Genomic DNA, 26,937 nt, shown 5'->3' on the forward strand with positions numbered 1-26,937 from the left:
CCCACAGGTCCTCTTTCTATCCCAACTTTAGACTTACAAATCAGCCTCCGCCTGTGTCTCTGGCTGAAACATCACAAATCTCAAATGAATAGGGTTTGGATTTCTGAGCACCAAAATACTCCAATGTTTTGTTTTGGTTTGGTTTGGTTTTTTCATCTTGTTCCTTCTAGAGATTGAGAATAGGGACTTGGTATAGCCAGGGCTGTGCAGGAATTGCTGCCACTAGAGGGCAAGCTATAGAAGTTCCCCAACACGAAGCTTCAAATCTCCAAGATGGCATGAGGAGTAGAGGAAGCAAAGTGCTTTGAGTCTACTTACAAGGGGCAAATTTCCCCCCAGGTAACAGGGCTCCTGTAAAACCCTAGATTTTAAGCCTTCTCTCCAAAACTAGCCTCCATAAGGTTCCATCCAATAACCAGAGTAAAAGGGTATCTCAGGATGGTTGTATAAGGAGCCACAAATCCCTTTGCAAATCTCCAAGCCCAAAAATGTGTGAACCCCTGTAGTAAGACTGTTATACCCCAAGAAACACATGCATGTGCACATGCATGCATACACACACACACACACACACACACACACGGCTCATGAAATCTGAAGCTGGTGAAACAGTAGTCTTGAACTCCTTCAAGGTACTGAGTTCATGAAAATCAGGCCTAACACTTCTCCCTAGAGAGGAGATGGGGTCTCCATCTGTATAACCTGTCCCCAGCCTTTGAAATTCTCTCTCTTACCACAAGTGCTGCCTCATAGCCCCTTCATGCAGCTTTCCACACTTAAGCTGCTTAACTTTGAACTAACAACACCTTAATTGCTGGCTCTCCAAAAGGCCTTCCAGAATTGTGGGGTGCAATGCACCCACTTAAGGACGATGTATTACAGAGTATGATTAGGCAGGAACAGAGACGGGGCGCCTCCACCTAATTCCTGCTTGCCGGAAAGCTGTTGCTTTTATTTTTAATTTTATTTAAAAGGCGATACAGGGTACCCAAGACACCACAATAAAATGACATTAACTGTAAAATTACATTATTAATTCTTTAATCTCACTTGAGGCTTCAAGCTGTTGCTATGTCCAATTATCCGTGTAACCACCTGTCAGAATCCCCGTGCTGTTTAGCATTACCTCCAGGACAGCGGTGGGCCCGGTGGTCCGTCAGGTCTGCCAGAGACTCGAAGTCCTGCTGACAGTGATCGCAGGTGTAAATTGACTCATCCTCCATGTCTTCATCGTCCTCATTTCTCTCCTCTTGACTAGTCACGCTGTTCCTGTCTTCCAGCGCACGGCTGGTTTTCCGATCACACTCGGGCTCTCCTTCTAGGCCTCCTGCCAACAGGAAGAATACAGTCCATGTCAGCTGACAGGGTCTTGGGAAAGGGTTTTAAAAGAATTGCCCGGCATTTATTAAGATACATTTAATTACTCTACCTCCCGGGGTCCATTATTCTTGACACCTCTCAGTATATTAATATATAGGGTTTTTTTGTAGCATGTGGTGCCATAATTCTCAACTAGAGTCTTTTAATTCGTGGCGCAAATTTCTAGGGGGATTTCTTGTCATCTTCCCTCTGTGTGTGGCTGCTGGGGGTCATGACACCTCAGAGAGAAGAAAATGCTTTAACATTTGTCTCCTGAAATCCCAACTCTGTAACATACTCTCTGGAGCCCACATCAGCGGCTCCTAATACCTCTCAACTTGTAGCATTCCTCAAAGCCTTGCAGTGAGAGCCAGAGGGCCTCCTAGCCTCACTAGCCCTCCACAGAATTATCCTTTCCAATATGGTAATGTTGTTTTGGTCATTTGCAAAGTCATCCTGATTCTGGGATAGCGGAAGCACATGTGTTTGAAACACCATGAAGGATCAAACCACAAGTTTAAATGTGTCTAGGCCCCCATCAGTAACTGAGGTGCTGGCCCAGAGAGTGAGAGCCAGCCTCAGAATGATTGCACCGGTTTTTAAAATAAAATAACTATTCTGTGCACTGGGCACAGAAGTAGCCCAGCTGAAGATTACAGCCTTTAATGACGCCTTGCATGTGTGGGGGTGCTCAGTGGTTATTCAAAGCCATGGTTATCCACACATAGCCCTATTTCACAGCCCTGTGCATTCAGCCCACAGCTAACGGGAACCTAAAAGTGTGTGATCCAGCCTCCTGCAGAGACGGACAGCTCTGCGATTCCCATTCCACGCCAGGGGAGCAGCATCCCAGCACCCCTCAGATGATGGGCTCCAACATTCCTTTGTCTTGTCTTGTTTACATCTCTGCACATCTGGGGAAAGAATCATGGCCTCAATCGTAGAAATTCATTTCTAGAACTCATGAAGAACTTGTAAACCAAAGTGTAAAACCAGCATGGTAAATACACTACCTGAAGCCTGTTAGTAATCCTATTAAACGTCAATGGATCAAAACTTGCCCATTAAAAAGTAGGGACCTAGAACTGAAAAAAAAAACTACTATATGTTGTCTCTTCCTTGTCCTAGAAATCAAATCCACCAGTTAAAAAACTCTCAGCCAGTTGGGAAATTGGCTTAAAAGACCTGGGTTCGATTCCTCAGAACCACATAAACAGAAAAAGCCAGAAGTGACACTATGGCTCAAGTCGTAGAGTGCTAGCCTTAAGCAAAAGAAGCTCATGGACAGACCCAGGACTGCCAAAAAACAAAACAAAACAAAACAAAAACCTCTCAGCACTGATTTAAATCAAACAAAAATATCTCTGTTGTATATAAACATAAGGCAAACGTATACATGTAGGCAAAAGCACATGCACCCATATGCACACCTCTGTCTTGTGTGCAGGTAACATCGCAATTTCAGATAAAGGTTCAGGGCAGAACCTCTAAACGCCTGAGGACCAGTCACCAAAGAAAAAGAAAAAGAAAAGAAAAAAAGGACACATGAAGCTAAGAATTCATTCAATTCGAGGTAGAAAGCAGAGTTCTATAAACATTTCAATTTAGAAACAAATAATGTTATAAGGGCTCCATTTTTCTTGTCCGCACAGAACACTTCCAAGCATCTGACATCAAGAACTCGGGAACACAAATCAGCTCATCGGAGAGCCAGCTGCTGCCTTCCGTGCGGGAACGGTGCCTGACACACGGCAGAGGCAGTAAAAATCAATTCCTCCATTTGTGGCCCATCAAAACATCTCTCTTCTTACCAATTAAGGGATGTACAATTTTTAGGTTCTTTTATTATCAGAACAAGCCAACTCCTGGCAATACAGAAATCACATTAAAAGCCAGGCAGCATATTTATCTCAGGAAATCTGATCTGCTGTGGTGGCGGTAATCGCAAGAAATAGAAAGTAAAGAAACAAGGAATATCATTTGGAGGTTTCAATATTGTAAGTCATCAGGCAGCCATGGTTACACAGTCAAGCGCCCATCTCTGAAATTCCTGGTTTACTGTTTCTTCCTTTAGTAATAAAAAAAAATGTTCTGCAGAGGATAAAAAAAAAGCTATAATTCCAGTTTTATCTACAACACTGACTCTCCAGATAATAAGTTGCATTCCACACCAAGCTTCCACTACTTTACTTAACACACAATTTAATAGACATATTTAAATTATCTTCTTGTTACTCTTTTTTTTTTTTTGCTATATTTACTTGGCAGCACTTTCTATAATAGCTCATCTAATCCACAACTGAAACCACAAACATTACACTGCATTTGATCTCTTTAAATCTGGTACATCCTGTTGACTCAGGAGTAGATAAATCAAAATGTCAACTCTCCAGTTTTTATATGGCAAAGCCCCATAAAGTCATCCAAGAGTATAAATCTGTTTTAAGGAACTGTCACCTCCCCTACAGCCAGCTACTAATGGGAAGGCATGGTAGCTGTACAGAAAAGGACTGGAAGGAGAGAAGAGCTAAGGGGCAGAGGTGGAAGGAAGCTCAGGGCAGACAAAGGGTTGGACCTCAGCTTCCAGGCTCCCAGTGACTGGCAAGACCAAACAACCTGACCCTCAGAAAGGCAAAACTATTGATTGAAGAAGTTTTGTGAAGGGGACTTCCCAGAAGGCCAGTGCCCACAGCCTCCTCCCTGACTTGGAAAAACCAGGACCTAGAGAACTAGAAGCCCTCACTGGGACAGCAGGAGACTGCAGGGCACTTGCATACCCAGCAGTATTACAACTTCACCCTAAGGAGAATGAATGGATGGTGTTACTTTGCCATCTGCAAATAGGAAAGCTGAGGCTCTGCAAGCTCATCCAAAACTATGCAAGGAATGGACCCTATATATTCTTCTGGTAATTATGCACTCATCCTCTTCTTCTTTTCCTTCTCCTTCTTCTTTTTTGTGGTGCCAGAACTGAGGCTCGAACTCAGAGGCACTGTTTGTTAGCTTTTTTGCTCAAGGGTGATGTCTATCACTTGAGACAGCTCTAATTCTGGGGTTTTGTGTGTGTGTGTGTGTGTGTGCGCGCGCGCGCGCGCGTGTGTGTGTGTGTGTGTGTGTGTGTGTGTGGTTAATTGAAGATAAGAGTTTCATCCCCACGGTGGCTTTGAGCCTCCATTCTTAGATCTCAGCCTCCTGAATAGCTAGGATCACAAGGGTGAGCCATTGACCCCCAGCATAATTATGTACTTCTTACCTCCAGGATCCCAGTTCTCTGAAGCCATAGGCCAAGGAGGCAGAAATTCTGGGGTCAGGGAGCAACATCCACCTCCCAGAACTCTCTAAGGTCTCCACCCTTGAGCAGTCAGTAAGTAAGCTCTCAGGGACCTAGGGATCTTTGCTATTCCTCTGACCCAGCCTCATCGTATCAGATGACTCTGCCTGTCCCACACCAGCCAGAGGCAGAGCATCTGGCTCTGGGTCTCCATCCCTAGTGCTACCTTGCATTTCCAAGACAGTGACCACTTGTCTTTCCCCACAGCTGAGCCACTGGCCCCTCTGCCACAGGGTGGGCTGATGCAGCACAGTGTGGGAGATGTCAGACTACTTGCCTGGGTGTGCTGGATGCCTCTGGGGCTGTGCAGCTCCTTCAGCTGGCTAGCTCCTTCACTCCCACCCTTCCTTCAGTCCCACCCCGCCCTACTCTCCAGGGCACTATGCAGCAGCTGGAAGTCCAGGAAGACCTCAGCTAAATGGACTTTTTGAATCAAGGGCTTCTCCCTCATAGCTGTGAGAATGGAACAGAAAATCAAATTGGCCCAAATAACGCTGGCCTCCCCACCCAAGTGACAAAGCTTCCCCATCTCAGACTCCACCTCAGACAATTCATGCGGCTGTTTTCCAGTCAGCACACATTCATATCCTTTGGCCTAGGCATTCACCAGGAACAGCCAGCATCCACAGCACTCATACACCTGGTACCTTTGCTTACGCGGTCTCAGGAACAGCCCCGATAGTTCCCAGCCCTGTTGATCTCCAGTGCATCCTTTACTCCCCATGGAAAACAGACTCCTAACTCCCCTCCACAAACTGCCTCTAGGCTGACAGCCTTAGTGCCTTCTTTGACCAGTAGAGCACAATGAGAATGATGCTCAAGGTTTCTTTCTTCCACCCCCCCCTTCTCGTGCACTCTCTCCCTCCCTCCCTCTCTTTCTCTCTTACCCTCCCTCCCTCCCTCCCTCTCTCTCTCTCTCCCTCTCTCTCCAGGGTTTGAATTTAAGGCCTTGTACCTTGGTTGGCTTGCTTGTTTACAGCTGGCATTCTACCACTTGAGACACGCCTCCAGTCTGGCATTTTACTGAGTAATTGGAGTTGGCATCTCACAGACTTTTCTAACTGGGTTGGCTTCAAACCATGATCCTTGGATACATCCTTCTGAGTAGCTAGATTACAGAAGTTCATGGTCCCTGAGGCCAGGTTGGAAGAGGGCTTTCAGCTTTCCCATGGGTCTCCTGATCTCCTGAGACACTCCCACAAGAAAAAAAAAAAAAAAAAAAGACACTCCCACAAGAAAAAAAAAAAAAAAAAAACTTAGCTTCCAGACTATTAAAAGCACATGCCTTACAGAGAGAACACAGACTGATGCTCCCAGCCCAACTCTCAGCCTCCAGCACCAACTGCTGGCCTTAGGAGCCTACCATCTTGGGTATCCAAACCCACAATCTTCAAATGACTTAAGCCCCAACCACCATGTGGCTGCCACCGTGCAAGAAACAACAAGAGAGAATGGCAGCCTAACTTGGCTGAGAAATCACAGTGTTGCTATAAGCCACTACATCTGGAATTGACTGGTTACATAGCAGGGGCCGGTGGGACACCCTCCACCAGACAGCGATCTCCAAGAGCATGGGGAGGGGGGTGCAGCGGCTGTGTCTCTTGCTCAGCAACATCCCCTAACCCTGGTGCAGAGAGACACACAATGAGGTCTCATTCATGCTGAATGAGTAGAAAAAGAAACTGGTTTCAAAGAAGCCAGCCTCCATGCCCATGGGGTAGGGGCAAGGGGCAAGCAAATGTTCCAGCACTGTTTATTGTCAGATGGCAGGTATCTGATTTGACCAGGCCCCCAAAGTCAAATACTAGTCATCTCAAAGCTTCTGCCTAATATATAATGGGGGTGCTTTGTCTGGGAAGCTCTTCCTGACCCCAAAACACCACACTCTGTGAAGCCTACACCCCTGAGCCAGAGATATGGGCTGGGAAGACTTCCTATAAGCAAACCTTCCAGCCACAATGCTTTTTATTAGAGAGCCATCCCAGAGCCAACAATCACACACATTCCCTCCCTTCTCCCTTCACTCAGCCCACAATATGTATGTCACACATAACACACACACATATTTGCTACCACCTAAGGGTGCTTCTCGACCCTGATTTATCTTGGTGGCTTCAAAGACCAGCATAGAAAATATACTTTAAAAACATGAGTTGGGCACCAGTGTCTCACAACTGTAATTTTAGCTATGCAGAAGGCTGAGATCTGAGGATCATGATTGGAAGACAACCTGCATAGGAAAGTCCTTGAGACTCCTGTTATCTCCAACTACAGAGAGAGAGAGAGAGAGAGAGAGAGAGAGAGAGAGAAAGGCCAGAAGTGGAATTTTGGATCAAGAGGTAGAACACTATCCTTGAGCATAAAAACTCAGTGACAGTACCCAGGCCCTGAGTTCAAGTCCCAGGACTAGCACAAAAGAAAAACAAGGCCAGAAGTAGAAGTGTGACTCAAGTGGTAGCCTTGAGCAAAAACAGCTAAGAGAGAGCAGAAGGCCCTGAGTTCAAGCCTCAGCACTTGCATGCACGCGCGTGTGTATACACACACAGTGTAAGGTGAACAAATGAGTGTGCAGGTGAGTAAGTGACTATAAAGCAATATGGAAATGCATGATGGCCCCAGGTGGGTCAAGGCTCTGAGTTCTGGGAACACCTCTAAGCCTCTGGCCTCTGCTGTGCAAGATCTGGAGTCTGTAATACCTTCTGTGCCTGAAAGGGGCTGGCCATGAGCAGCAGCAGTGGGTGAAGGTAAGCTTCCACGAATGGACAGCCCTTGGTATGATGTGTGTCTACCTAAACACCATATGCCAGTAGAAACAGGAGCCTTGAGGTCTCATGCAGCTGACAAGAAGCCAGAGCAGGGAAAGTAAAAGAGGAAAACTGTGAGGAAGGGAAAATCAGTGCAGAAGACGACCAGATAGCCCAACTCTCACCCCTTCTCCCAACCAGACCCCAACAGGAGAATATGCAATGCACCTCTGCAGAATGCAGAGCTGCCCAGTGGTTGAAACCCCGGGCTCATCTAGGGGCTGACCTCTGAAGCATCTGTACGTCAGTGTTTGGAGTCCAGTGGGGCAGATGGAACAAAGTCACTGTCATAAATGTGGGCATTAAGTAACAACCTACACAAGCAGCTGACAGACCGATTCATGTGTCAGACGACAGAAAGAACAGAGAAGAATCACAGACCTTGGAGCCAGATTGTTGAAATTCAAGTAGACATTCCACCATTTAGCAACTGAGGACCTCAAACAAGTCACTTTCCCTCTCTGAGATTCCCTTAATTAAGTTACTTTAATAAAGGAATAAACACAAAGCCTGATGCTTGGCTCTTAATAAGCCATGAGAAATGGTAGTTCATACTATCTCCCAAGTACTACTGTTGTCTAAACCCAACAAAAGGGAAATTTAAGTTGGCATAAGGAGAGGTCATACCGCACGAGTGCCTTGCAGGAGGCCTTGGACGCTCCTGAGGGTGGAGAAGAATGGAAATGTCAGGGCACCTGCCCCTTTGGAAGGCACAAACCTGCACAGGCAGACCCCAAGAATACAATCTACTGCTGGGCACTAGTGGCCCACACCTATAATCTTAGCTACTCAGGTGGCAGAGATCTGAGGATTAAGGTTCAAAGCCAGACTGGGCAGGAAAGTCTGTGAGACTCTTATTTCCACCAAATTACCAGAAAAAGCTGGAAGTGGAGCTGTGGCTCAAGTTGTAAAGCTCTAGCCTTGAGTAAAAGAAGCTCAGGAACATCACCTAGGCCCTGGCTTCAAGCCCCAGGACCAACGATGTGTGTGTGTGTGTGTGTGTGTGTGTGTGTGTGTGTGTGTGTGTGTGACCAACGATGTGTGTGTGTGTGTGAGACCAACGATGTGTGTGTGTGTGTGTGTGTGTGTGTGTGTGTGTAGCTAGGAGAGGAAAGTGCTACTGTTTCAGTCCATCTGCTTCCCCATCAACCCCAACTAGACACCCTACTTGTACATCCAACTGCTGGCCCCAAACACCATGGCAGCCATTATTTATCTTCAGGTTTAAACTGTTTGCAGTGTAAGGTAACACTTAGTATTCAGCCTAAGAGTGCCATTAACAGAACTGTGAAGAAATATTTTAACACATAATTTTCTAAGTTCTGCTTGTTCAATGGGGCAACAACTTTGGGGTTACTGTGTGAGGGTCCCTGTTGTCGGATCAGCATCGGTGGCTGTGTGGATGGAACTTTGAAGCAGGCTAGAGGGGCTGTACCTGCCCTGGCTGGAAGGGACATAGCACTGCACAAATCCTCTCCCCTGCTCACAACCGACCAGAGAAATGACTAGACTTTGCTGAGAACATCACTTCACTTGTCAGGAATGCTAGAATTGAGACCAAAAATGACAAGCAGCATGATGACCAGAACTTCTGGTTCATTATCCTGCATGGTGACCTGTGGCCCAGCAAGGGAGGTGTCACCATCAAAGCTATTTTATAGATGTCAGATGGACTCCAGTGGGCGAGATAGCCACTGCCACTTTTGCCACTGCAAAAGAGAGGATCAAATCTCAGACATCCCCTCCCCCATCAGTACACAAATAAATGGAGGGGGCTGCAGAAGTTTACACAAGACAGTAGCTCTGTGCAGCTCCTGCAGAAGGTTGCCTATGATAAAGTGACACACTGCCCGGCACATCAGCTTTTCACTAGGGCTTGAACTCAGGACCTTGAGCTCTTACTTGTTTTTGGCTCAACACTGGCATCTATCACTTAAGCCATACATCTACTTCAAGCTTTCTGCTGCCTAATTAGAGAAAAAGAGTCTTTCAAATGTGTCTGCCTAGGGCTGGGAAGGTGGCTCAGTGGTAGAGTGCTTGCCTTGCATGCATGAGGCCCTGGGTTCGATTCCTCAGCACCACATAAGCAAATGTGTCTGCCTAGGCTGCCTTCGGGCCGAACTCCTCAGATCTCAGCCTCTTGAGTAGTTAGGATTATAGGAATGAGCCATCAGCACCCAGCTTCATCTATTTTTAATTTAAAGAGGAAATCTTTATTTTTATCTAGATTTTTAGAAGTTAACTCTAAGTTTTAAGAAATAGAGTGGCTGGATGCCGGTGGCTCACACCTGTCATCCTGGCTACTCAGGAGGCTGAGATCTGAGGGTCGAGGTTCAAAGCCAGCCTCAGTAGCAAAATCCTTGAGACTCTTATCTCCAATAAACCACCAGAAAGGGAGGGAGGGAGGGAGGGAGGGAAGAAAGAAAGAAAGAAAGAAAGAAAGAAAGAAAGAAAGAAAGAAAGAAAGAAAGAAAGAAAGAAAGAAAGAAAGAAAATGAGTGTGGGTCAATCAATACATCAGGCTGGATGCAGCTTGATTTCCCAGCCAGGAGACTCTGCTGTGGACACTGTGAACAGTGCTCAGCCAGCTACCAAAACCTCTCCAGTGCAGGAACCCCGCTGAATCCTCATCCCAAGGCGTGACCAACTGGGAAATGATGTCCCTTCTTTGGAGATTCAAGGCCAAGGTTTATCCATGTCCATTCTGCATGAGGCTCCACTGCCTCCCCTTGAACATGAGGATATTACCAGGGCCTGCTCAGATTATGTGAGCTCCCCTCCCTGCACAGCCACCTTCCAGGTGATCCTACTGCAGGTCTCCCTCCCAGGCCACTGTCAACAATTCGCTCCCTCAAAACCACAACCAAGCTCTCAATCGATACCAGTAGCTACCCACTGTTACAAGTGCTGCAGATGCCCCCCAAAAGCCGCTTCTTACCCCAGGGAGGCTGACATTCTGTTACAGCACCTTGCTCCTGATGGGTGTTCCGTAACTACAGGCCTGAAGGACTCTACCCAGCCTGGGTTGTTCACTTGCAGGGCAAAGGGAGCTGCTCTGCCCCACAGCACCCACGCTCAAGGGGTAAGGGATGAGTGAAAAGCAAACAGGACAGGTGGGAGGAAGAAAGGGGAGGAGAGGGACAAAAGGAGGAAAGAAAAAGCAATCAAAGTGCCCTCACCAAAATGGGGGGAAAAAATCATGTTTTTCCAGTGAGTAGTTAACAGGGCCGCTCCTCCAAGCCCTACAATCTTAATAAAACTGATCTCACTGCGTGCAGTAATGAAGAACAGTCGGACAAAGCCACCCTGGAACCATGAAAATTGTATGCTGTTCCTTGCTCGTGACCTCCTGAGGCAGTGACCATTCTGCCCTCTCTATGCTGTCAGGTGTCATCTCTGAGCAGGGGGAGATGGACAGGCAGGCAGAGGCAGGCAGGGGAGGAGGTGGGTCAGGGCTGCATGGGGAGCTCGATAAATCCAGCTAATTTGTGGCCAGCACCAGGGCCTGATGCTCCTAATTGCTCCCAGCCCTAGCGCACAACTCAAGGTGAGGATGCCGGGGTGAAAATCACCCCCTCGTTGTAGTTACTGAAGGAAAAACCCATAGGGGAAAGAAAAGGGGGGGGGATAGAGAGGTCTGCAACTCTAAAACCAGAACTAGGGGCCAGGCTGCATCTAGACAGAGCCTAGAGAACTAGCCACAGCATGGATACACCATAGACTCTCCGTTGGCTCCATCCATGGAGTGGACCTTAGGGGTCTGTGGGTCTGCCAGAAGCAGTCCTGGGGCAGAACTCATGCTTCACCTGAGATCACCTTCACCAAGGAAGAGTTGCTTCTGCCTCCCTCCCGCACGAGGCTCCCCACAGCATGCTTCACAGAGAGAGTTCCAACAGGAAACCAGATAGGGCACAGTAAAAATTCTTTTGGCCAACTTCTCACTCAGTCTTCACCTCCTTGAGGTCAGGCCCCTAGATGAGCTCTGAATACTCACTGAACACAACCCCTTCCCCTGCCCATTACAATCTGTTTCTCCCTCCAGCCCTTAAGCACTCCAGCATAGAGTCTAGCATACTGTAGGTGCTCTATAATGACTTTTGGAGCAAATGAATAAGCTGGTGGGCCTCATTCCACTCTTGATACTTAAAGACCCAGTTTCAGGATGTAGCTCAGTGATCCACAAACTAACCTAGCATACACAAAGCCTTGGGAGCCTTGGGTCCATCCCCCGCAAAAGGAAGGAGGTCTAGCAAGGGTCTCTATCCCGTAGAAGAATGAAACAACAGGAAGACAGCTAGAAACAGGCCTCTGGTCCTGCCACTTCCCTGGGATCCAAGGGTCCCTGGTAACCGGGTTTCCACCAGCCCAGGCTCCCAGGCCTCTATTACAACCTTTCTCATCACTGGTCCTCTTACCCAAGATTTTTCTCTCCAGGCCACACATGGGCCTGAGAGGTAAGAGGCCCCTTCTCCTCCAGCCACAGCGCAGAGGCTGCATGAAGCCTTTAAAAATTAACCAGTTGCTGGGCATAGAGACAGCCCAGTGCACGGCTGTGTCCCAGGGAATTCCAAAGTGCCGCCTGGAGACCAGGAGCAGGTCGGATGGAGAGTTTTTACCATGTTGCTGCTGCTGAGGAAAAAGCCAAATGGCAGCACATTTGGCTTCCAAAAATACCAGCTCCCGTCCAACTCTAGCCCAGGTACCCCCCTGGGGGGAGGGGTGGGCCCAGCCCTCCTCTTGCCAGCAGTGGGCTTCTTCATGGGACCGTGGGGTCTCCCCATCGCTTAACCTCATCCGCTCGCTAAGGTCTGCTGGCTTTCTGCTGATTTCCTCTGGTACCCAAGAGGGTGTTTAGAGTCCCACAAGTGAGCTGTAAGGCATTCGGGGATGTCCCCTGAAACCTGGATTCCTCAGGCAGCAGACGGAGCAGGCAGAACAAAGGCTGCTCTATGCAGCCCACACCACAGAGCCAGCATCTAGACAGATGCCCCTTCCCAGAGTTAGGGCTGGTATGGCACCTGGTCCCCAGCCCATAGAGCAAGGTCTGTTTGGTGGCTTGGGACACACAGATCCTCATTCCCTCATAACCAGGAGCAAACACTCGGAAGGATTAGCCACACAGGTCAAAGGTCAAGTGGGCAGTGCAAAAGAAGCTTCCAGACTCACCCCAGAGGCCTGGCTGCCTCCCAGTGCTGGCCAATATCCGAGTGATCTATATGCACATGCACACCCCACACACCCCCACCCCACCCCAGGCTCATCCTCAAACCATCACTTAACTCAGATTTCAAACTGCTCGCGATGTTCTTTAGTCAACATGAATCAGAAACCTTTTATTAAATGCTGCTAATTTTTTATTGATCACACTGTGAATCATTTCATTTTCCATTACCGCAAATGTCTCCTGTCAGGCCTCCACGATGACTCTTCTTTATTCAGTCTCGAGCAAATTGTCACTTTTAATCGGTTTTCAGTTGCAGTATGGCTCAAAAACTAGAAAGCAGGCTCTCGGTATCATTATTGCTTTTGTTTAAAAAAAAAAAGTTTCCATACAGGAAAGGTTATTATACTCCGAATAAATATACATGAATCAAATTCAAATGAAATTCCTCCCTGACTCTAACCAATTTTAGCATTAGCTCTTATAATTTTTTGAGGTTTATTTTCACGGAAAGACTGTTCATAATTATTGCTCGTGCCCTCCCAAAACACTTATGTTACTAAAGTGTGAAATGTCTTCTAACACAAAGACAGATCTCTGGGAAGTAATTACAGAAATGCATTCAGGGGCAATAATTCTATATTAGCTGTCAGCGGCAGACATCCTCTGAAAGGCACTTGTTACGAAGGAATTATTTGTGTTGCCGTTGACGGCATGGCAGGCAGGCCCAAACCGAAAGGCTGTGTCGACCCGGAAAGGCGGGCTCCCTCATCAAGGGTCAAATTAAGTTTAAATCATTACCTTGAAGCCCGGCAAACTCGTACCTGGCTGTCTATTGTGGAGACGTTTTTGAGACGCACTCGAGCGCAACGTGGTCTTCCCTTTCGCAGCGTGGTGCAATTACCGTGAGTCTCAAAAGGACTCTGCCAGGAGCTTGTCACAATAGGGAGAAAGGAGGTGGCAGGGTGTCTATTAAATGCTAACTTGTGTCACCAAACAGAATTCTCAAGAATTATAAATTGCTGAGATGCCTCACGGCTGACCCTCTCACGTTAAGAAGAACCCAGAATATTATCAGGAAAGTACAAGAATTTGTATCAAAGGCAAGAGAGGAGGCTCTCTGGGGAACTGAAAGGAGGGGAACTAAGGGAATGGGGACCCAATGGACCAGCTGTACTGTCCATAGGAAGTCTGGGTAGCAATGGAGGTGGAGAAAGACCCCCAAAGTGAAGCCAGGCAGAGGGAGAGCTAAGAAGGAGTAAAGAGATGCTCAGAGAGCTTTGTCCCTAGCTCCTGCCATGACTGGCTTCCAGCTATCCATTTCAACTTTCTGAGCCTCATTTCCCCATCTATTTAAAAAAAAAAAAATCCTACATCACCAGGTACCGGTGGCTCACACCTATAATCTTGAGGATTAAGGTTCAAAACCAGCACAGTCAGGAAAGTTTGTAAAACATGTATCTCCAATTAACCAACAAAAAAACAGAAGTAGCCAGGTGCTGGCAGCAGTAACTCATGCCTGTAATCCTAGCTACTCTGGAGGCTAAGATCTGAGGATCTGAAGCCAGCACGGTTTGAAGCCGGCCCAGGCAGAAGAGTCTGTGAGACGCTTATCTCCAATAAACTACCCAAAAATAGCCAGAAGTGGCACTGTAGCTCAAATGGTAGAGTACTAGCAAAAGAAGCTTAGGGATAGCATCCAGGCCTTGAGTTCAAGCCCAGGAACAGGAAAAAAAAAGAAAGAAAGAAAGAAAGAAAGAAAGCCACAAGCTGAGATTGAGCCTTGAGCAAAAACAAGATAAAGGTCAGTGTCCAGACCCTGAGTTTAAGAGTTCAAGCCCCAGTACCAGCACCACTATCCCTCCCAAAAAAAAATCCTACTTCAAGGTCATGTTGAAGGTATTAAATGAGCAAGGAGGTACAAGGTTGTCCTTTCTTGAAAAATGGCAAGACCAATTCCAGATGCATTATAGGAGTCACCTGACCTTCAGGTTGCTGGGATGAAGAAGAAGAAGATGATGATGAAAAACAGAGGATCATTTGGACTTGGAGGGATTCTATGTACCTCAGGCGCTCGGAATCACTAGGCCTCATTTTACCCAACTCTAAAATGAATAAGCATCCAACTCATTACCTGAGTTGTCCCTGTTTATCAAAGTCTATACACACATTGTTGTTTCCCAAGACACAGGGGCTTTCTAAGCAAGCTCAGGACAAGAGGCCAAAGAGCTTCTTCCTACTAAGAGTGGGGCCTATCACCTGGCCACGATACCCTAATAGTTCACAGGACTTGCCCTGCAAACTCTCCTCTATAAGCTTATGTGGACCCAATGAGATAACCCAGGACCCCAAGTAAAGAGCATGCCTAAAATAAAACCAATAGTGGGAGAACAGAGCTGATGGGTGAAGGAGAAGGAAGAGGTTTGAGCGATGCCCACTGACCAGTCATTCCATTCCACCTTGTGGCTTAGATGCTAGGAATTCATTACAAAATCCATGTGTTGATGAACTCACTGTGAGACTAGTCACTGCTAAACTATCTGTAGTAGCCCCCCCCCACAAAAAAATTAGAACACGTCTACATTTCCATTAGCAGTAGATCAACAGATAAATGGTGGTACATTTACAGAGTAGACCCCACATAGCAATTAAAATTACAATTAAATTGCAATTAAAATTAACAGGACTACATGTAACAACGCAGATTCATCTTCCCAATACAATGCAAAGACAGCGGGGAAGAGGGGCAGAGAGGGGGGGGAGTGAGCTGTTAAAGAGAAGCCATATTGGGCTGGGATGTAGCTCAGTGGCAAAGCACTTGCCTAGGAAATGCAACATCCTGGGTTCGATCCCCAGTACCAAAAAAGAAAAGACAAAAAAAAATACAGTTTAAAAAAAAGAGAAGCCATGTATATGAATACATAATTATGAACTCTACTTATATGGTAACATATGGCGACATTTATGTTGTTTTAGAACCTATATATCAATGTGTTTAGTTACACTCTGTACATATTTCAAGAAAAAAGATACACACAGAAATGAGATAAACCAAACCCCTGGGAAGGGAAGGTATAGATAGCAAGCATGTAGGAGCTTTGCTGCTAGGTGATTAAATGGTGCATTCCTTAAGCTAAAGAGTTCATTCTGCATGGTATTGATGCACATTTTTATATCTGAAATACTTCACTTAAATAAACACTATGATTTAAAAAAATTTAATCAGGAAGTGATGCTGTGGCTCAAGTGGTAGGGCTCTAGTCTTGAACACAAAGAGGGACAGTGCCCTGAGTTCAAGCCCCATAACCAACAATTTAAAAAAAACCTGCTTGATTTTGAGCACATGACCCCGTTGTGCCAAGGTTATGGTCCAGGAGATGCCAGAGGGGGAAAAAATTGCCTAATACTACACTCAGCCCTGCAGAGGGCCCAGGGCAGAGGCACTTGGGTATTCCTGTGGAGCGGGGGAGGTCATTCAAATGTAATTCTTGCTTTACAAAGTGTACAGAAATGGTATCTATGTTTCTCTGATGATTCCTTGAAGCCATAGAGTTTAGGGCTTTAAAAAAGTGAAAAGAAAAGAAAAATGAAACAAAATTTAATCATAGTAACCTAGAGCATCACAGCAGAAGTTGAGACTATGATGTGGAGAAAGCTTTGGAAAAAGGAGCCAACCTGACCCACAGCATTCTCAGAATCTAAGACCCAAAACAGTGTCCACAGTCCTTGTGGTGCATTAATGGGGGCTGGCAGCCCTGTCTGATTATTCTCCCCAGCCCAGTGCTCCTCCCCTCAACCCAGCATGATGTGATGGACAGGAAGGGACAGAGAATTGAGGGCAGTGTGTCACTTGAAGAATGCAACAGCATTAAAATAATTGACTCCAGGGGCTGGGAAGGTGGCTCGGTGGTAGAGTGCTTACCCTGCATGCATGAGGCCCTGGGTTCGATTCCTCAGCACCACGAAAGCAGAAAAAGCTGGAAATGGTGCTATGACTCAAGTGGTGGAGTGCTGGCCTTGAGCTGAAGAGCTGAGGGACAGCACCCAGGCCCAGAGTTCAGGCCCCACGACTGACAAAAAAAAAAAATAATAATAATAATTGATCCCACCACAGCAGTGTGGTATCGGCATGTGGACAGTAGCTGGCCCCAAGAAGGTGCACAGGACCTCTATGTTAAGTGAATGAACAAGTGTAGGCTGTCATGATTTCAAGACAACCATGTCATTCTTTAGCAGACCCTCTTGTTGGACACTTGTACAGGATCACTTGTACAGGAAAGGTGTTTGTTCTCAAGTGAATGCAAATTCTTCTACCTTTTGTGTTCTGGAGATAAAAAAAAAAAATCGACACTCCAACTCTGACTTCTCACCAATTTTCTGTCCCTCCTGTGAGCAGGTCGTGATTGTGAGTCCCAGCTGGGTCTGGAAAGTACCTTTGGGGAGATGAGAATGGAAACCGTGTAACTTAAGAAGGAGCCAGGGTCTGCCCAAAATGCATCCTGACCCCCTTCCATGGTCATACATCAAATGGAAAAGATTACTCCAATCCACTCCACAGGAGAACATCTGAAGGCTGGCAGGCCAAAACCAGCCATCACTAAGAAATCAAACTGGGTGACACAATCACTTGCTACAGGCAAGACACAACCAGAATCAGACTTCAAAACAGATTCTGCAAATCTTTCCAATGAAGCCTCAGCAAGGAGCACAAAGGGGAAGATGAGGAGGCACCTGGACAGATACCCACTGAGACCACCTTCCCTAAGAAGTATGAACTATTACGGATGGAGGAACTCCATCTGTAAAGAATAGAAGTACGGGGCTTCTAACCTGAGCATGGAGGTGCTTCCCATGATACCAGCTCCTGTGCTACATCCAGATCCCCTATCTGCGCAGTTAGCAATAAACAGGAAGTCTAGGTCATAGCCACACCATGTGACCACATCTGGAGCTTCCCACATGGAGAACTCAGTTTCTATAATCCAGGGTCCACCAGCCCACTGTCATAGCCCCAACCAGAACAGCACCTAACAACATCAAGCCCTGCCAAGGGCAGGTTCTGGGACTGAGGAAGAGGAGGCCTGACTAACACAGGAGGAGGCCTCAGCTAAACCTGGCACAGGGACCTCTACCACTGGGGAAGAACACACAGAAATGCCAAGCTACAGGGCTGGGAAGGTGGTTCAGTGGTAGGGTGGTTGCTTTGCATGCATGAGACCCTGGGTTCGATTCCTCAGCTATACTACATAAGCAGAAAAGGCCAGAAGTGGTGCTGTGGCTCAGTGGTAGAGCACTAGCCTTGAGCTGAAGAGCTGAGAGACAGCGCCCAGGCCCAGAGTTCAAGCCCCATGAGAGGCAAAAAAAAAAAAGCCAGGCTGGAAGCTCAGCCCACTCTCATCGAACAGCCACACATCCTGACCTTGGCCCTGACATGAGGCATCTATCGGGCTGGTCTGTGGTATCATCTGGTTTTCTTCCCAGAACTATTTCTTTCCCATAAAATAAAGCTTTCCTGTTATTTCTGATTACAAAGATAACTGTGGCTGATGTCAAAGATACAAGCTAGACACAAAAGCATAAAGAAAATAGTACAAATCACCTGAAATCTCACCAGCCAGAGGCTTGGGCTGCGACAACTTTGATGAACAAGATCTCGAGCATCCCCTTCTGCATTGACAAACACACATGGCCATCAGAGCACGAGAATGGGCTGCTGGCCACACACTGACCTGTCACCTCTTTTCACTTTGTTCCTCTCAACCCTGTTCTATGGACATCTCTTCTATGGGTGGGTGTTAGAGGCCATCTATAAAGCTTGTCTGCAGGGGAATCACATAAGCCTGCAACTCCTAGGTAAAAGTGAGCAGGCCTGGAAATGAACACAGGCAGGGATTTATCTCCAGATAGACTTTCTTGCTCTGCAAATGCTCACCCTAGAAATGTCTGGCCTAGTGGACTCCTGCATCAGTACCCCCTGTAGGAACAGCTTGCTAAAGTCACCAGTGGTTGCCCTCTCTGTCTATCCTTCTGGCTACCACCCCTATTCCATCCATGCAGAGGACAAAGGGCCATGTGATACAGTGCTGGCAGCTGACCTTGAAAAAGAAGTTGTCAGTCAGTTCGTGCAAGTGGCCCCAAGCCCAGACCTGTGTGTCACTCGCATGTGTACAAGATGTAACACGGGTACACCCTCACCAATCAGGCTCCAGCCCCAAGTGAGTCACAATGGGAGCAGATCCTACTCCTCTCACCCAATGATCCCAGGGGAAGTTTAGGAAATTCCCACCCTGGGAATTGGCAGATGGCAGCTTCCTTTCTCCTCTTTAACCTCTACCAAAACAGTAAAGAGGGTCCCTCCCACCCCAACTCCTGGCACAAAATCGAGATGCTGCCTGGGTTTGGTCACTAAGGGCCAACCCCAGGGCCCCAAGTCATCCCCACCTCCAGGGATTTCCAAGATGTCGCTGCACTCCTGAGACTCTGAGGAGCAGAGGTGGGGAAAGTGAGAAGCGTGTTTCTAGGAAGTGAACTCCAGTGTGAATCACAGAACATGCACAGGAAGGACGGCCTGGCTACAGCCCCACCGACCTGACCAGAAGAGAAACAGGAGCATTCAGGATACATCCACACGCTCACAGAACATTTACTGAGATCCTACAATGTGCCAGGGACTGTCCTTAGGGAACACAGATGAAGTCCACTGTTCCTCTTCTAGAGTTTTCCCCCTGGTGGGGAAAAACAGCAGATACACACTGAAACAAAATCATGTCTGCAAGTAATGAGCACTTTGAAAGAAAAGAAAGAGGCCATGCATAGCAGAGGCTAGGGAGAGGCGGCCGCAGGGAGGCTAAGGGGGCTCCATGGGGCCTCACTGGGAGGCAGTGGTAGCCGAGCTGGGGATAAGAAGGAAGCAGAGCACAGAGCTGCTGAGGGAATGGGGAGTCATCTATCCCAGAAATGGTGAGACGGTCCACACAGCCAGTCTACGGCCAGAGTCAGGAGAGCAAGTCCTGCCCAGCAGGGTGAGGACAGGGAAGGCCCAGGACTGATCCCGAATCTAAGACAGCCAGCGAATGTCTCCTCCCATCCAGGTTCTTGTACTGCAGTTAGACTGCAGGTGATCGTGTGCAAATAAATAGTTGTTGAAGAGTTTCTATGTTAAGCTGGGAACTGAGGGCTCATGCCTATAATCCTACCTACGCAGGAGGCGGAGATCTGAGGATCAAAGTTTCAACAAATCTATTAGACATTTATCTCCAATTAGACTTTTATTTTTATTAGATTTTTATCTCCAGCCAGAAAAAAAAAAGCAGAAGTGTAGTTGTGGCTTAAATGGTAGTGCACACCAGCCAATAGGCCTTCCAGCCCCAGGATCAGCTTTGATCAGAGCCTGGGGAGGCACAACTGGTCGTGACCCCCCCTCCCCCCGGCTGACCACTGCAGCACCATCAGAGGACTTTGGACGATAACCCTTCTGGAAGGGTAGACACCAAGATTGCTACATCCACTGAGGTGCCCGTGGGTGAGCAGGAGGCTCTAGGAAGCCGAGGGACCCATTCAGAGCCCATGAGACTCAGTGAGAAAAAACTTCCCAACTCATCCTAAGGACAAATAGCCTGGGCTTGACCTCAGGCAAGCCGGAGATAAGATTCCCGTGGGGGGGGGGGGGGGGCTAGATTCATTAGTTAGCCCCCCTGCACTTGTTTCTTTATCTTTTTTTTTTGGTACCAGTTCTTGGGGTTTGAACTCAGGCACTGGGAGCTGTACTTAAGCTTTCATGCTCAAGGCTGGTACTTTACCCCTTGAGCCACAGCTTCACTTCTAGCTTTTTGGTAGTTCATTAGTGTCACAGACTTTCCTGTCCCAGCTGGCCTCTAACATGATCCTCAGATCTCAGCCTCCTGAGTAATTAGCATTATAGGCATGAACCACAGCACCCGGCCTGTTTCTTATTTTCCAATAAGGGACCCCAATCATGCAAGAAGCCGCTGTTCATTCCTCATGTGTCCAGGTCCCCTTGAGGATTCATGGCTACTGACCTACTGTGTGCTGAGCAATGGGTTTCCTTCCTGACAACGCCGTAGACAGACCATATAAGGAGCACAGAAAGCAGGGAGACTCAGGTGGAGTGAACACAGACACAGTGCCAAAGCAGGCGGCTAGATGGAGGATGGGAGGTAAGGAGGCAACTTTACTCCGGGTGCCAACAAAGGCCTCTCTGGGGAGGGGATATTTTTGTGAACATTTGAATGGTACAAAGAATAAATGAGGGAACACAGGATAGGCAGAGTGAATGGCACAGTTCACGTGAAGGCCCTGAAGTTAGAACAAACTGGAGGACACATGGAACTGACAAGTCAGCATGCAGTGTGTGGCGAGCTAGGGCAGTGGGGCTGACAAAGACTGGTGAAAAGTTTGAGTTGAATGGACTTCCACACGGTATCACCTACTTCCTGGAGCACTGATCATTTTATTGTATTGCCTCAGCACACACATGCACACACATACCAATAAAAGCTCCAGGAAGGCAAGAAATCTCCATCTTGGGTCATTGGCTAACTCCTAATACCAGCTGGGGAACACACCTATAATCCTGGCATTTGCAAGGCTGAGACAGGAGGATAGTGAATTCCATGTCCGTCTTGGTAAAAATAGTTATCAAGGCCCTATCTCAAAAAAACAATCTATAATCCCAGCTATGTGGCAAGCACAGGTAGCAATATCACAGTCTAAAGCCAGCCCTGAGCAAAAAGCAAGCTCTATATGAAAAATAAAGAAAAAAAGGGGGGGCTAGGAAGTTGCCTCAGTGGTGGAGTGCTTGTCTCACATGCATGAGGCCCAGGGTTCAATTCCTCAGCACCACATAAGCAGAAAAAGCCAGAAGTGGTGCTGTGACTCAAGTGGTAGGGTGCTAGCCTTGAGCTGAAGAGCTAAGGGACAGCGCCCAGGCCCAGAGTTCAGGCCTCATGACCAACAAAAAGAAAAGAAAAGAAAGAAAGAAAAAAAGAATTCGAGGTGTGGCTCAATTAAAGAGATAGAGAGAGAGGAGGGAAAAGGAACAAAAGAGAAGTAGCAGAGAAAAGGAATGGAAGGAGATCTCCTAATATGTCTTAATGGCTAGCACAGTGCCTAGCCGAGAGGAGGTGGTCAGTCATGTCCACTGAATGAAGTACTTGCTGGACCTCAGTGAGCACTCACTGAGCATGATCATCGAGGCTGTTGCTGGGGTTTAGGCTAGAAGATGAGTGTCCCAGCCCTGGCAGCATTCAAATGATGCTTGGAAGGACACATGCTGGGGAGATGACCCATGCTGGGGAGACAACAACCAATGCTGAGAGGTGACCCTGGGCTTCCAGGTTCTCCTTCCAAAGGTGCCAGATATGCCCTTGTCTGGTGTGCAGAGCTGAGGGCAGCCAGCTCCTGCCACCGCTGCTGGACAGGCAAGGACGGACAGTATGTGAGAGTCCAGGACACGTGCACAGAGCACCAGCAGCCACCTCAATTTCTGGATCACTAGAGATTTATTAGGATCACAAAGCAAGCCTCTTACATGGCTTAATGAGGAATCGGAGCTATTATGGGGGGCTGGGATGAGGTGGAGCGGAAAGAAAGAACTTTTTTTGGCCAACATTGTGCCTGGAGTACCAGGCGGATGGACTTAAATCCTCCCTCAAAGGCCCCCCTGGGCAGGGTGCTTCCTGCACACAATTGGAACTTGGCCTGTAGGCTTCAACTTCCTTTGTGGTAACTAATTTCTGACTTGCTTTTCGCCTATTTATTCCTAGAACAATATGCTCGCTGCAATGGTCCTCCATGCTCCATCTTTAGTGGGGACAATGAGGGAGGACTTGAAAAGCCATCTAATAGAGATGGCCAAAGTGGCCAAACCCAGTGCCCCAGGATCCAGTCTCTTCTGTACCTTTCAGGAGCAGATGCTACAGGCAACATCAGGAGAGGTCTTGGAGCCCCAAGATTTCTGGGCAGACAGATGACCTGGTGGGAAAGGAGAAAGGTCCAACCCCTAGAAGGGGCTCTTCCTCCACACATTAATTAACTGCACCTCCCAGACTCCTGCCTCGGGCCCTCTTCCTCTTATAATCTTTTTCTAATTTTCCAAGCCAGCTTCCGGCTTCCTCCAAGTCACCTTAATTGGAAACTCTTGAGTTCACTTGGAAAGTTTCTCTCCACTCTCGGAGGGCACCTATAGAGGGTGGGAGCCTGCTCTCCAAAATCATTCTTACCAGACTTGGCTAATAATGACCCTCTTTCACTAATGAAAAAAATACACACATGCACACACCATAGCTGCTGTAATTAAGCCAGTGACGAGTTGAGTCGGAGGAAAATTAGATTTATTTACATGCTGCTCAGTTGCTGATGAAGCACTCACTATCCAGGAGCCTCCTAATTAACCCTCGTTTAGAGAGTATGCTCTTTCATGCTCCCCTCCATAAATGGGGGTTGGTTTAAAAATAATAATACTAATAATTAGCCATTCTTAGAGTTGAGATCTCTCATCTAACTCAATTCTTGGAGCTATGTAGCCAGATGATGGCAGCAATAAAAACACCAGAATGATTTCAGTTCTGGGCTTCAGTGGCCCCAATGTATCAGCCAACAAGTGTTGTCTCTGTTAGGCACTGAGTGGTGAGAAGTGTGGCTGGTTGAGCTAAGATGGGAGGTGGAAGAAACAGGGAGCAACTAATGATTTTGGAGGGTGGGAGAAGTTACAAATGTGGTATTTAAGCACAACTGAGAGAGAACTCAAAGGTAACTGCAAAGTTGCCATGTCTAGGGTTGTCAGAACAGACCTGCTAGCTTTGCTGTCAGCCTCCTCCGGCCAGTGTGTCATGTGACTGGGACAGTGAGCCCCAGGAGGCCTGGGCTATAACCCTACTGGCCTGAGGCTTGCTTCTTGAATCCTTATAGCCACCTACATTGGTCCAGGCCACTCAACACTGGGTACCACAGCCCTTGGGTCTAGGAGAACGCGAACACCTGACACACTTGCAGCTTAATGACAGCTTTGCTTCTGGAGAGGGGCAACATTTCATTACACACACAGGGACACAACACCACCTCCCAGTTTCAGCAATATTGGACTCCAACAAAGTATATAGTTCAAGTTAAGGCAACATGATAATCAAGGGCTTGAAGGACATTCTTATAGGGCAGTCCCCATCAGAGAGGAAGAATTGGGCCATTTTCCTTGAGTTCCGCGAGCAGCCAAGGTCAGGTGCAGCTGGACCAGATTATGACCAGATACTTTCCTCCCAGACGTACAGCTCAAAGGTGTCTGCCCTTTCCTTAAGCTTGAACCTAGTGAAGCTTCAAGCTGCCCATGACCTCAGAGAGTACGTGGCCCAGTCCAAGATCACATCTGGAAATGGACTCCTCCAGCATCCCCCTGTAAGTTTGCGCTGAGCCAGAGGGGTGGATATAGGTACCCAGTAGCCATCTTCCACAGCCAGCTGAGGATACAAGTGGGGGGCAGGAACAGCATCCATGTTGCCTTGAGACTCTTATGAGACCTGAAAACAGCTTCATAGTGGAATGGAAGTGTAAGGTGCAGACATGAGATACAATCATACTCAGGTCTGTGTGGCTCCACAATCAGGGGCAGGAAACACCCAGGCCACAAGTAGCATAAGATCCTTGAAATCATTTGAGACAGGGCAGACCTCTATACTGTTCATCAGCTGCCCACTCTGTCTTGCCTATATTGACAATATTGTATGGCCTATAAATTATGTTATAAACATCCAAATAGCCATGAGCAGAAGAAAAAAAAAAAAAGGTTCCCACCCTTTTTAAAGCAAGCAGGGCTTTCACAATCTGAAGTCCTACTAAAAGACCCGCCCGCACACTGCACACTGCACGCCGCACGCCTTCAGCCTCCAGAGAGATTGGGGAGAATTGGCATTCTGTGTCACCCACACACAGGCCACTGCTGCATGGGAGAGGCTCTGCTTTGCTTCCAAGTTGCCTGCCCTGATGTCCAATGGCATTGTTTCTTTCCCATTCAACTGAATCTACAACTTCTGTGCCAAAGTCAAAAAGACAAAATTAAGCCGGGCGCTGGTGGCTCACACCTGTAATCCTAGTTACTCAGGAGGCTGAGATCTGAGGATCGAGGTTCAAAGCCAGCCCAGGCAAGAAAGTCTGTGAGACCCTTATCTCCAATAAACCACCAGAAAACCAGAAGTGGCGCTGTGGCTCAAGTGGTAGAGCGCTATCCTTGAGCTGAAGAGCTTCGGAACAGAACCCAGGCCCAGAGTTCAAGCCCCACTACTGATGGGAAAAAAAAAAGACAAAATTTCAGGAAATGTTTTTTAAATAAATGAGGCCAAGAATTTCCATTATCTGTCTTGAGTTTCAATATGTGGCTAAGGATTTCATGGGTTCCATGCTTATCACCTACTTGATTCCATTGTTGGCTTTTGGGCACATCTTGTATATTCTTTTTCCCCTTTTCTGTTGGTACTGGGACTTAAACTCAGGGCCTAGCATTCTTACTTGCTTTTTGTTTTTTTTCTCAAAATTGGTGCTCTACCTCTCGAGCCACACCTCTACTTCCAGCTTTCTGCTGGCTAATGGGAGATAAGAGTCTCACAGACTTTCTTGCCCAGGCTGGCTTTGAATTGCAGTCCTCAGATCTCAGCCTCCTGAGTAGCTAGGATTCCAGGCATGAGTCACCAATGCCGGGCCATACCTTGTATATTCTGAACCTCTAGCAGAAGACTCGTTGATGAGTTCATTCATATAGCTCACTACTCCCATGTTCCCTGAGCAGATCAGCTCTGGGAAGCTAGGTGAGAAAGACCAGCCCCCTCACAACTAGTGAGATGATGGCTCTGTCCTCATCTGCATGAAGCCAGTGGCAAGGATGGGAGGTGCCCAGCACACAGTTTCCTGTGTCAAAGTTCAACATAGCTTAACCACCACTCCCTCTCCACACAACTCACCTGTCTTCAACTAATAGAATTCAACACATGCTACAAGTTACTGGTGCTAATGGGAAGCCAAATGAAGCCAGACATGCGACAGTTTCCAACTCCCCCCTTGGGTAGTGATAAAGAGCTTGACTTAACAGGAAATAACCCATCTCCATCAATTCCCATTGAGGAGAGCTTGGAAAATCCATGGCACAGCAGGTACAAGGAGATTAGCCCCCCCACCCTCCATGCACTGAAGGGGACCTATTACAAATGTTGAGTCAAAGGCAGAAAGACAAACAGACTCCTCTCCCTGTTCTCCAAAGGCTGGTCCCTCCCTCTGCTGGCCACCAGCTCCTCCCCCTCCAAATTGTAGGACCATCCTAGCTGTCCGGTGGTCCCTTTTCACCCCTTAGCTTTTCCTGTTTCTCATCCATCTCTGAATGGACATTTACTGTCAAGTAGGTGTCTTCTGAGCCATCTTCACCTGCCTAAGGAGGAGAGAGGCTACCTAGGGCCTCACCAGCCAAAGCATCTGAGCAAGGACTGGTCTTACACAACTTGTATAATAACCATCCTTGCAAAAAATATTACTCCCTCATTCTCCTTAAAGGCCACACCAAGTCTAATTTACAGTAGCAAGAGGCAAGGTAGAAATGGCCAGTCCTATATTCAGAACATGTGCTGAGGCTCATGGATGGTATCAAACCAGAAAAAAGGGACAAGAATCCTGCCACTCGCACAGAATAACTTCCCTGGCATCAAAACCAGGACCTGACCAGATCTCAAAGTGGTAAATGCTAGCCTTGAGTGAAAAAGCTCAGGGACAATGCTCAGGCCCTGAGTTCAAGCCCCACGAGTAACTGGGAAAAAAAAGAAAAGATAAGGGACATCACTCAGGTTCTAAGTTCAAACCCCTACACTTCTAGTATATAAAAGGAAGACCTCCAAACATCATTGGGGGCTTTTGAAGCTGAAGGCAGGCATGCTAGTCCACATGCTACATGGTCTTTTTCTACCCATTGGCCTAAGGACTGGCTAGGCTATGACAGCCAGCCCAGGACTTAAGTCTTAGAAGACACTGTTCTAATAATTCAGGGGGTAATGAACCCAGCAAAGAGCCCAGGAAGCCCACATTTCTGAAATAAAGACTTTCTTGCCAGCCGGGCGCTGGTGGCTCACGCCTGTAATCCTAGCTACTCAGGAGGCTGAGATCTGAGGATCTCGGTTCAAAGCCAGCCCGGGCAGGAGAGACTGTGAGACTCCTATCTCCAATAAACCACCAGAAAACCGGAAGTGGCGCTGTAGCTCAAGTGGTAGAACTTAAGCTGAAGAGCTGAGGGACAG

The 26,937-nt window shown here is 47.4% G+C and overlaps 1 protein-coding gene across 1 annotated transcript in view; it reads right to left on the reverse strand.

The window, feature by feature from the left end:
- The window catches only part of Znf423 (zinc finger protein 423), a 325,283-nt gene that overhangs the window by 209,602 nt on the left and 88,744 nt on the right, over positions 1 to 26,937 (reverse strand). Inside the window, exon 3 of the mRNA XM_013027900.1 lies at positions 1,127 to 1,327. Within this exon, the coding sequence (XP_012883354.1) occupies positions 1,127 to 1,327 (201 nt within the window). The remainder of the gene's footprint in view (positions 1 to 1,126; positions 1,328 to 26,937) is intronic.

Source organism: Dipodomys ordii, unplaced genomic scaffold (assembly GCF_000151885.1).
Source record: "Dipodomys ordii isolate 6190 unplaced genomic scaffold, Dord_2.0 Scaffold106, whole genome shotgun sequence".
Classification (NCBI taxonomy): Eukaryota; Metazoa; Chordata; class Mammalia; order Rodentia; family Heteromyidae; genus Dipodomys; species Dipodomys ordii.